This window comes from Pistacia vera, unplaced genomic scaffold, assembly GCF_008641045.1.
Source record: "Pistacia vera cultivar Batoury unplaced genomic scaffold, PisVer_v2 Contig862, whole genome shotgun sequence".
NCBI lineage: Eukaryota > Viridiplantae > Streptophyta > Magnoliopsida > Sapindales > Anacardiaceae > Pistacia > Pistacia vera.
In genome coordinates, this window is record NW_022196737.1 from 25001 (window position 1) to 37862 (window position 12862).

Sequence of the window (12862 nt, forward strand, 5' to 3'; positions counted from 1 at the left end):
GTTGGAACCATTTTCCTATCTCTCCTTAGTTGTAATTAATTAGGAAACAAGCGATCTAATTAATCTTACTACTAAATAACTTTAGACAAGTGCTAAAGATTTAATCTAGTGGTATCTTTAAGACTTAGAGAGATTGATGAAGCTAAACAACACAAACACAAGCGGTTGTATTTAATTCAGTCAAATGTTCTTCTTAAGACTTAACAATTCCTGACGCAGTAAACTTTTAAACCTTAATTACTTCACAAGTTAAAGGGATCAAACAATTAGGGATTTGATATCTAACTTAGCAGTAGATTGCAAAAAATAATAAACTAGTAGGTCTCCTATTAATTAAACGCAACAATCATGACAATATGCAAAGAAGAACATCCAATAATCAAAACATAAATTGAACACTAAAAAATTAGATTAGATCTCATAGTTTTATTGATTCCGAGGCCTCCGTTTCCTTCGACCAAGTTCTAAAAGTTTAGCCGCTCATGGCCATGAAAAACTCAAAAGAAAACGAAGAAGAAAAAAACAAAAAGAGAGGCGTGTGTGTTATATCTCAATCTGATCTCTCTCCCCTTTTAAACATATCCCATTCAAGTATTTGAATTCTACTAAATCTCCTCAAAATATTCTAATATCCTAATCTGATTCTAATTAATTGAAAATAAAATAGGAAAGTGGTGTGTCTAGCTGTAACTTGCGTGCAACAGGTCTTCATATCTTCCAATAATAAACTGCCTCTTTATTGCATGACAAGGCGGAATGTTCCAGAATTTTAGTAGTGCAGGTGTGTCAATGTCAAGCACGATTATAACCTTGATGCAGCGAGTATCTCTCCACACTCATGAAAGTTGTAGATCTCTTTCTTGGAGTTCCACAGCATTTTGAATCATCTCAATCGGAGCGCGGATGAGAGAGTTATGCCCAGATTACAAAGCGATGTCAAAACTGTCTGAATTCACCTAATTAGTTCCGTTTTGCATTTAACACCTCCATTTGCATCCTAAATCAAAATAGAATAATAATGAGTACATTTAGGCAACAAATAAGTATAAAAGACTAGACATTATGGGGGGTAAATATGACATTTTGCATTCTCATCAATAAGCATTAAAGAATTAAAGAAAAGAAAAAAATGGTAAAGAAGAGAAAAGAATAGGTTGGTGTGATGGGGAACCGTGAGTGTTAAGAAGAAATTCCCACATACACACCACCTTAGTTGAGTGGCATAAGAAGAAGAAGAAGAATTGTATGACTCGTAAGAGTGAATGTGGATGAAGGTTGTACCAAGAAGAATTTCTTACATCCATGCCACCTTAATTGGGTTGCCTAAGAAGAAAGAAAGAAGTTGTACAGTCCGCAAGAGTGCATGTAGATGAGGACTGTACTCACTCACACGGCCAAGGCTCCAAATCCATGCATCAACCGAGTCCGATCGGCAAAGAATAAGAAAAGAAAGAATGAGAAAAAGAAAGAATAAGAATAAGAAAGAATGAGAAGGCTTGAACAAGAAAAGAAAAGAAAAAACAAGAAAGAAAAGAGAAGCTTGAGCAAGGAAGACAAGAAAGAAAAGAAAAGAAAAGAAATAGAAAGAAGAAAGAAAATGCATTTTTATGCATTATTGCACATGCATTCCATTCATGCATATTACCGTGTATCCCATCATGGTTAGAAAGAATAGAAAGAATAGAAAGAAAGAACAGAGAGAAGGGAAGAACAACGAGAATTAGGAAGAAAGAAAGAACAATAAGAGTTAGAAATAGAGAAAGAAAGGAGAAAGAGCTAAGAATGAAAGAAAGAAGAAAAGAATCAAAGAAGGAGACGAGTTAAGGGATTTACTTACTTAGCATTTTTATGCTCACCCTGTTGTTTTTCCATGTTTTTGCAGGAACTAGGTGAGCAGCGGTCCGAAGGGAGTCGTCAAGTAGAGAGAATTGGCATTACTATCCACCGTTACTAAGTTTTTGTACTTGTTATTTTAGTATATGTAAAGAATTATATTTTATAAGTAAAGAAAAATTTGGGCCCAACTATTTTCATATGCTAAGTATGTATAATTTTATTGTATATATTCTAAAGTATACTAGTAGAAAGAAGTCATTATAGTAATCCACACGAAGATAACCCAAATAGCTAAAGAAAGATTTGCTAGATCCTCTTTAGCTTCAAGAACCAAATCAAGAATCAAGAAATTTTGATTCAATGAAACAAAGGTCGCATGAGACTTTGGAGAGGGCTGTGTGTATTCTTTTCTTTCAAGTGAAAAGTGATTGAATGAATTCACATCTATTTTATTCATAGAACATTGCACTTATATTGTAATACCCAAGATGTCAAAGGTATGTTCCTAACTCAAAATAGTCCTTTAGATATTAATTTTATGTTAAAAAGCATAAAATCTAACTAAGGGCAAAATAGTCAATTCATCTGGAATGGTATCCATAGAAAGGTATTAGGGGAAAAATAGTCATTTTGCCTATGGATAAGCATTGGAAAAGTCAAGGATGAGTAGGCTTAATTGCATTTAATAGCATTAATTAAGTAATAATTATGTTTAGTGTGAAATTACCAAAATGCCCTTACATGAAGAATTAAGGACTTATGAGTTATACAATAAAAATAACTGGGCCAATAGTATAATTTTGGAAGATAAATGAAATATTTTCCTATAAATGAGAGGAAATTCGTTCAAGCCAAGGGAGAGAGCATTTCTTCAACCTTTCTTCCATTTTCTCTCGAATCTTCTATGAAACAAGCTTTCTTTCTCTAAGTTTTATAGGAGTTTTGCATAATTTTTCAAGGAGAACAAGATAGGAGCCTTGGATCTTCAAGTTAAAGGGTTTAAGGTAAGGATTAAAAACCCTAGTTTTGATGTGATTTGAAGATTTGAAGTAGATGTTGAGGTATAATGTTATATATGTAGGATTAAGGTGTAAAAGAAGACAAAGACAAAGGATTTGTTGGAGGAATTCTTTAAAAAGGTAAGGAAGAACCTCCCATGACTTTAGGGATTATGTTAGGGTTTGTAGATTTTAATGAAACCTTAAATCAAGGCTTTAAGGCATAGAATTGATTGATGGCAAGTATAGTTGAATTCATTAATGTTATTTATTGCCTTGAATTCATTATACATGAAGTTATTGCCATTTATGTTTTAAGAGTTGTTATGTTTTAATTGAATAAAATGAAGTATTGATGTTGATTGTGGCAAAACTTGTAGTATTGGAGGCGACATGGTGTTGAATGTTTGCTATTAGAAGTGTTGATGTGTTGCTTGCATTAGCTTACAATGTTATAACAATAATGGATGATTATGGGAATGAGATTTTACACTTCCTTTAAGATGTTAAAGAATATTAAGGGGAGGTTTATTTGATTCATAAGTTGACCTATTGGTTAATTGTCAATAGGAATTGATGTGGCGTAGTTTAATATGAGAAAAATTCGGATTTGGTAAGCTTAGTGGTTATGTTAAACATGCTTTAGTATTTCGACCATAACTTGAGTTATAAAAATCAAAATGAGATGATTCTTGAAGCACTAGAAATTTAAGAGATAGCCCTAGAAATTTTATGTTTATGCCAAGAGCCAATTCGTTTTAGAAATGGATGGAAAAGGGCCAAAAGTATAAACTTCTGGTTATTAAAGTTTAAGATTTAACATAATTAATTCTTATGATTATGAATTGATTATATATTGACGTGATTAAGCCATGTACTAATGTTTACCCATTAGTTAGATGGTTTTTGAAAGATATACATGGTCATGATGTCAATGCATGATTAATGTTATGAAATGGCATGAAGATGCAATGTAATACTTGTTTTAAGATGATGAATGTGAGCAAGAGGTAATGTAAATGGATTGATAATCCATAGATGAATTAAAAGTATTATGCTCACTAAAATATGTATTTACATGCCATAAGATGTTAGAGATGCATATAGACATGATGGAAAACATGTAAGCATAGCCTCGTATACTGGTTGAGGAAAGATGAATATAAGCTTTAGATGCTAAATAATGCGTAAGTACGCCTCTCCATGATATGAGCTCTAGATGAATTTGAGGCTAAATGAGAGAAAATATGAATATATGCTTTAGATGCTAATTAATGTGTAAGCATATCCTCATATTCTGGTTGAGGAATGATGAACATATGCTTTAGATGCTAAATAACGCGTAAGCACACCTCCCGATGATATGAGCTCCAGATGAATTTGAGGCTGGATGATATGAAGATATGAAGTGCTTAAGATGCTAAGAAAAGTCCGATCAGCCAGACGTTAGATGGTTCATATGCATTTAGTTGCATTACATGAGTTATGATGTTATTTACATTATGAGAAGATTTATACTCATGTTAGATGATTTTCGATATTAGATCATGACATGTGATGTATGTGTACTATGTTTACATACTTATTTGTATGTGTACACATTGATGTTTATATAGCCATGGGATTAAATGATGAAAAACATATGAATTAGTAAGAAAAAGGAAGCATACCTAGATGTAAAAGATAAGTGGTGTGTTAACAAATATGTTTAAATGAGGGTCAAAAAGCACATTTAGAATGAAATGGATCATTCCTTACTAAGCGATTAGCCTTTCATTGTTGATTGCTTTGCAGGTAGACCAGAAGTAAAGGATGCTATAGACAGTGGGCCTACACGTGAGGGGAGATGATTTATTGTCATCTTGATGTTTTTATCTTGATGTAAATAATGTAAATGATAAATGTTTGTGAAACACCTTTGGAAGCTTCCACCCTATAAATATGTTTTGATTGTGTAATTTTTGGATAAATTCTTAAAGTTTTCTGAAATTATAAGTTTGGATCTTGCGTGACATCTTATATGCATGTTTTGGATATTATTATTATTATCCTTACACAGGTTTTTTCTAAATACAACTCGTTCTCCAGACATGTATCCCCGGGATTCTCATTGAGGGATATTCAGGGGGTACCTGACTGGAGGGGGGATTTACATTTGGTATCAGAGCAAGTATTTTGTTACTTTAAAAAGGGGTGTTTTAAGATGTTTTCTATTATGGAGTCATGCATTTATGAGAGTTGATGACAATATCCCTCATGTAAATTTCCGATGCTCTAGTTATCCAATCGCTGTAAGTATGTTTACCTGATTTTATGTAAGGATTGATTTAGAAGATTAACGTTATATGTGTAACTGTGATAGGGAATAAATATAAGGAAAACCAAGAGAACGGATCCAAGTCGTAGTGATGCTTCGAATGCACAAGATGTTCTAATTGCATCTGAAGCTCCTAACCCAAGAGTTGTTACTTCAAGCACTCCAGGTTTAGATGTTGCAACATTCCAGCGTATGATCTAGGTGACTGTTAATAAAGCTTTAAGGAGAACCCTGCCAGAAAGTACAAGTACTCCGGTGATAACAGTGATGACCAATATGGTACCAAGTCAAGCAATAGGGACGAGTACCCCAAAAGCAATGGTTCTCCCAAAGCAAATTCAACCGATTTACGGCATCTGAAGTAAACATCAGCCTCCAGAATTTAGTAGCACTAATGATCCTGTAGTAGTAGAATAATGGATCAAGTTTGTGGAGAAAGCTACTACTCTATTTCCTATGACAGATCAAGAGAACATCCGGTATGCTATGTACCTATTGAGAGGAGATGCTACGACAGGGTGGGAGCTTATGGAGTAGACTCAAGATACCACCACTCTCACTTGGTCAGGGTTCAAGGAATTGTTTGAGGAGTAGTACCGGATGACGGACATGATATCCTCTAAAATACAAGAGTTTATTAGTCTACAACAAGGAAATATGACGATCAAAGAGTATTCAATCAACTTCAACTCCTTGGCTAAGTTTGCACCCACACTGGTCAGTTATTATTCCATGATACTTCCTTGTATGCCTTGATTGATTCTGGTACTGCTCATTCCTTCATCTTCTATGGTATGATTAAGAGATTAGGGTTAATGCCTATTAGAGTAGAACAAGCCATTAGGATTGAATTGCCTGATGGTAAGGGTGTAGTGACCAATAAAGTCTTAATGTTGGAGTTAGTGACTATTAGAGATCGAGATATGATGATAGATTTGATTGTCTTCAATATGCCAGACTTTGACATCATTCTCAGGATGGATTTTCTTAGTAGATATGGAACAGAGATAGATTGTCGCAGGAAAAAGTAAAGTTTAACTAGACCATGGGGATAGCTTCATTTTTGGAGAAGGGCTTTGTCAGGCCGAGTCATTCCCCATGGGGTGCTCCAATTCTATTTGTGAAAAAGAAGGATAGGTCTATGAGGATGTGTATAGATTACCGTGAACTGAATAAAGTAACGGTAAAGAATAAGTACTCATTGCCTAGGATAAATGATTTGTTCAATCAACTGAAACGTGCATTAGTGTTTTCTGAAATTGATCTAAGGTCAGGATACCATCAGGTTAGAGTGGCTAAGGAAGATATACCGAAAACGGCTTTTCGTAAAGTATGGGCATTATGAATTTGTTGTGATGCCATTCGGATTGACTAATGCACCTGCAATTTTTATAGACTTGATGAACAAAGTTTTTCATGATGTCCTTGACAAGTTCATAGTGGTGTTTATTAATGATATCCTAGTTTATTCCAAGACTTTAGAAGAACATGCCGAGCACTTGAGATTTGTGTTACAAAGATTAAGAGAGAAACAATTGTATGCCAAATTTTCAAAATGCGAGTTTTGGTTGGATCAGGTTACCTTTTTGGGTCATGTGATCTCAAGAGACGGTGTATTAGTGGATCCTAGTAAAGTAGAGGTGGTGCTCGAGTAGTAGAGGCCAAAGACAGTGAAAAAGGTTAGAAGTTTTCTAGGCTTAGCAGGGTACTATAGGAAGTTCGTGGAAGGCTTTGCAAAGACAGCCAGACCACTTATAACTCTCACCAAGAAATAAGTACCATTTGAATGGACAGAGGTATGTGAGCAAAGCTTTCAGAAGTTGAAGAAAAGATTAACTACAACTCTAATTCTTACATTGCTAGAAGTAGGCATTGATTATGATATTTATGTTGATGCCTCCCATAATGGTTTAGGAGTAGTACTGATGCAGCAAGGAAAAGTCATTGCATATGCCTCTAGACAATTGAAGGACTATGAGAGTAGATATCCTACCCATGACTTGGAATTAGCAGTAGTGGTTTTTGCTTTGAAGATATGGCGACACTACTTGTATGGAGTGAAATGCAACATATACATTGACCATAAGAGTTTGAAGTATTTCTTCACCCAGAAAGAGTTGAATATGAGACAGAAGAGATGGTTAGAATTGGTGACAGACTACGACTATGACATAAGATACCCTCCAGGGAAAGCTAATGCACTAGCAGATGCCCTTAGTAAAAAAGTCTCTTTATCTCAGATTACTGTACAGGGACAATTACAGCAGGAGATCCTCCAAGAAGGAATTGAAATTGTGATCAAATGAGGATTGACCCAAATGGAGATCAAACCCACTTTGGTGGAAGAGATCAAGATGAAACAGGGTAAAGATTATACTTGGAAGGTGATCTACCAATGGATAATAGAGGGTAAAGAGATAGACTTTAAAATAGTCAATGGGGCACTGATGTTTAGATATAGAATATGTGTACCTCAAGATGATGAACTAAGGAATAAAATCCTTAGTGAGGCACACAATACACTTTATACAGCCCACCCTAGGAGTGTAAAGATGTATCAAGATGTAAAGAAAAGCTATTAGTGGTCAGGTATGAAAAAAAAACATTGCCGATTATGTTGCTAGATGTTTAACATGTCAACAAGTAAAGGCAGAGCATCAGAGACCATCAGGATTACTCCAACCCTGAGAGATTCCTAAATGGAAATTGGAGGATATCTCAATGGATATCATAGTGGGACTTCCTAAAGTTCAGCAAGGATATAATGCAATCTGGGTGGTGGTTGATATATTGACCAAAACAGCTCATTTTCTACCTATGACTGATAAGATTGATGCATTTCGATTTGTGAGATTACATGGAGTACCCAAGAGGATTGCGTCAGGCAGAGATACTAGGTTCATATCAGCTTTCTGGGTTAGAATGTAGAAAGCATTGGGTACAAAGTTAGCTTTCAGTAAGGCTTATCATCCTCAAACTGATGGCCAAACTGAAAGGACTAACCAGGTGATTGAAGATATGCTTAGAGCTTGTTATATGGATCATAAGGCAAAATGGAGTGATATACTTCCACTAATAGAATTTGCCTATAACAACAACTACCAATCCACTATCCAAATAGCCCCATATGAAGCATTATATGGAAGAAGGTGCAGATCCCCTTTGTACTGGGATGATATTGGAGAAAAAGACTCCTTGATTCAAGCAATTGGACCAGAAATGACCCAGAAAATGATTGAAGATGTTAAGCTATTAGAGAAAGAATAAAGCAAGCCCAAGATCGACAAAAGAGCTATGCCGACCTAAAAAGAAAAGAAGTGGAATTCCAAGTCAGCGACAAAGTTTTTGTAAAAGTCGCACCTTATAAACATATTATGAGATCTGGAAAGAAGGGCAAGCTCGCTTCATGTTACATTGGACCCTTTGAAGTATTGGAAAGGGTAGGCAAAGTAGCTTACAGACTTGCACTGCCAATGAGCATGGAAAGAGTCCATAATGTTTTTCATGTCTCTTTGTTGCGTAAGTATATTAGTGATCCTTCACATGTGCTTCAGATGGAGAAAGTGGAATTATAGGATTATTTGGCTTATGAGGAACGCCTAGTTCAAATTCTTGACAGAAAGGTAAAAGAGCTCAGAAACATGCAAATTCCACTAGTTAAAGTGCTTAGGAAGAATCACAAGATAGAAGAAGCTACTAGGGAAATGGAGCAAGATATGAGAAGTCGATACTCAGAGTTGTTTCTATAATTTCGAGGATGAAATTATTGTAAGAGGGGAGGAAATGTAATACCCAATATGTGAAAGGTATGTTCCTAACTCAAAATAGTCCTTTAGATGTTAATTTTATGTTAAAAAACATAAAATCTAACTAAGGGCAAAATAGTCAATTCATTTAGAATGGTATCCATAGAAATGTATTAGGGGAAAAATAGTCATTTTGCCTATGGATAAGCATTGAAAAAGTCAAGGATGAGTAGGCTTAATTGCATTTAATGGCATTAATTAAGTAATAATTATGTTTAGTGCGAAATGACCAAAATGCCCTTATATGAAGAATTAAGGACTTATGAGTTATACAATTAAAATAATTGGGCCAATAGTATAATTTTTGAAAATAAATGAAATATTTTCTTATAAATGAGAGGAAATTCGTTCATCTATTTTCTTTTCTTCTCTATTTTCATAGGCTTCTATTTTATTTTCTTCTCTATTTTTATGGGCTTTTATTTTATTTTCTTGGCTAGTTAGACATGCAATAATAAAATAAACTCTTTAATCTATGCATAAATGCATAAAATTCAATGCACATAAAATGTCTGATGCATATGCAAATGATCATGTTTGTATTCCTTTTGAAAATTCTTTTCTAATTCTTTATGAAATTCTTTTCCTTTCTTTATGAAATTCTTTCTGTTTTCTATTTCTTATTCTATTTTTCTTTCTTTTTCTCTTTCCGTATTTTTGTAACACCCACATCAAGGTATGTAATTTTATTTATGACGCAATACCCTTAGTTGAATTTCTTTGAAGTTTATCTTAGACAACTATGAAGAAATTCTTTAAAACTTCATTAGGGGTAAAATGGTCTTTTCAATCATAATAAGATGAAAAAGTGGGGAGTGAAAGGAAGCAAAATAATGTGAAGAAGATAATAGAAATGAGGGTAATTAGGTAAATGACTAAAGGACATAGATGAAATTTCTTAGAAAGTGCAAGGGCAAAATGGGAATATATATATTATTAGTTATAAGGCTTTCAATAGACAAAACCCTAGCCATTCTCATCCCTTGAACACAACACCTCTCATCCATTTTCTCTCAAGCTTCTTCATCAAATTTCAAAGAGAATTCATAGGGTTTAGCTTAAATTTTTGTAGATTTTCAATCCTAAAGCATCCCAAGGTAAGATTCTAGCACAAAGGTGTATAATTAAACTTTAAAGTTCTAAATTCTTTTGGTTTTATATGATTTAGGTCCAAGAGGAAGAGAATTTTAGCAAAGGGTGGTTATATCACTAGTGTTGTACAAATTCAAGGTAAGTAAATCCAATTTTAGTTTTGATTTGAGCAATAATTGTGTAGATTGATTCTTGTGTGTTTGTATGTGATGTATGGTGGGAATTATTGGTTGTTTTAATGTTTGAATGATGTGTAAAAGTCCAGCCATGAAGAGTAGTTCATGTGTATGTGATGTTTTGGTGGAATTATGGATGAAATATGGAAGAGTTGTTGATGGAATTTTGAAGTGTTGAATCCGGCTAGGTTTGAAGTTAACTTTTGGTGACTTTTTGCTCCAATTTTGGTGCATTTGGAGAGATGTAGAAGTGTGGTCAACCAAGTATTTTTATGTGCATGTGAATTGTTTGATGAAAATTCAAAGAGAAATGCATGCATGAGTTTGTTAAATCTTATTGAAGAAATTGTTTGAGAAAGGAAAGAATTGGAGTTGAAATGTTATGTTAGGCTTAACCAAGTGTAAGTTTTAGTATTCAAGAGTGCATTTTGCTATGCCAAAATTTAAAATATCACTTGGTCATGTTAGTTCAATGAGATAAATGGCTTTTAGTGCATGGTTCAAGTTACTTTAACCTTTAGTATTTCTTTGAATATTTAGTTATTGAATTAGAAATTGTGAAATTTATGACTTTAGGAAAGTGTTGAAGGGATTTGTATGTTAAATTGTTACTTTGATATGGCATTGTTGATGGTAGAGAAGGTTATGACATATCAATATGCCATAATAAATTCTCAAGTTTGTGTACTTGAATTTTGAACGAACATCAAAGAATGGGCTTGGCCATACATATATTGTGCATATCATCTATATATACTTGATTTGGTAAGGAGAATGTTAGCAAAAAGTAAGAGAAAGAAAGAAAAGAAAATTGCTTTGTAGATTCATTTTTAAGCTAACATGTAAATATGTATATTTTCTTATTTATTAAAGAATATAATTGTAGAATTTCCATAACTTGGAAATATATTTAGAAATGTGTATAGAATCTTTTTTAAGAGATATAGAATGTTATGTTTAGAAGGTTGTTGCGATGGGGAAGTTGTGAGTGACAGAGATACAGAAAGTTCCTACATGCGCGCCGCCATCAGTGAGCAGCCTTAGAAGAGAAAAAAACAAAATTTGTACAGTCCGTTAGAAGTGCATGTGGATGAGGACTGTACCAAGAAAGAATTTCAGAATACACTCACACGGCTAGGGTTCCAAATCCACGCCTTAGCCTAGTCCGATTGGCAAAGTAGAATAGAATAAAGAAAAAGAAACAGAAACAGAAATAGAGTAAGAGACAGAAAATAGAAAAGAAAAATTGTTTCTTAGAAAAAGTTTATTTATTTTGCATATGTATTATGCTACTTGCATTAACTAGAATTTTATATGTGCCTGACTATATTCATTTATATTAATTGTTCTTGCATGTTGATAAGTAGCAAATTAGTATAGAAAAGAATGAAGTGAGAAAGGAAAGCCATAACATGAGTAACGGAGGAAAAAACAGTAGTGTAGTTTGATTTACTTATAGAGCAATTAGTGCTCACTCCGTTATTTCACTATTTTGCAAGTACTAGGTGAAATACGGTCAGATGGGACATCAATAGGCAGAGTAGTTTGGCAGCACTATCCAAGGACATTTTTGTACTTGTTGATGTATATTAGTTGTTTTGTGTAGAGACATATAAATTAAAGTTAGTGTTTTTGGTTTTACATATAAATTAAAGTTAGTGTTTTTGGTTTTTACATCATATATATACAGTAAAACCTCTCTTTAGTGATACTCTATATAGGAATAAACTCTACATAGTCATAAAAAATTCTATTCCCAATTTGGGATAGTTATAAATAAGAATAAACTCCACATTGTAATAAGTTATAATTTTTTTAATTCTCGTCTTAAGGAAAGTTGCCTCCACATAGTAATAATTATTTGTATATTGCAAAAAAAAATATATGCTATGTTACATTAAAGGTTTATGATGAAATAAAATATTTATCTAAAGTTGTTTTGGACAATGATTTATGCTTTAGAGTTGTTATCAAAACTTCTAACTTGCGGATATATAATAACTCGCTAGCATGGACACCTTCTTGTTGAAGCCAAAATATTTCTAGCTTCTCAAGCATCTTTAGAGCTTCATGGCACGAAACTTTTTGCATTTCTGTACTATCATCCTCAGGATTATTTCATTTCTCTTCTTGCCTAATTGCATCAATGATTTCTTCTTTAGTTAAAGCATATATGACTTGTTGCTCATTTGGATGATCGAGGAAGACATTAATATCCATTCGATTAGTGTAGTGAAGTTGTCGAATTTGATTACTAAATTTTGCAATGACTTTTCTATTCTCTTCATCCACTTCATTTATAACTTGCAATTCATCAACATCAGAGGTCCTAATTTTGCAATGCTTAAAACAATTGATAACTTTCTGTGGCTTCACATCAATTGACCATGCAGCAACTGCATTTACAATTCCATCATGGATACTTATCTTTTATGGTTCCAATACATGATCTTTTATCCGTTTCAAAAGTAAGCGATTAAAGCGCTACCGATAATAACCTTTGAAATTTCTAATAATGCTTGCATCACATGGCTGGATTTTGGAAGTGCTAGCTGGTGGTAGGAATAGAACTGTTTTGTGATGAAGTGGGGGGAGATTCTCCTTTTTGCCATGTGAGATACAATTATCCAATATAAG

At 33.7% G+C, this 12862-nt stretch overlaps 1 protein-coding gene across 1 annotated transcript in view; it reads left to right on the plus strand.

Moving 5' to 3' along the window:
* Positions 1 to 6196: 6196 nt before the first annotated feature.
* LOC116118891 (uncharacterized metal-dependent hydrolase YabD) overlaps positions 6197 to 12862 on the plus strand; it is a 67061-nt gene continuing 60395 nt past the window's right edge. The window contains exon 1 of the mRNA XM_031404847.1: positions 6197 to 6476. Coding sequence (XP_031260707.1) covers positions 6197 to 6476 — 280 coding nt within the window. The remainder of the gene's footprint in view (positions 6477 to 12862) is intronic.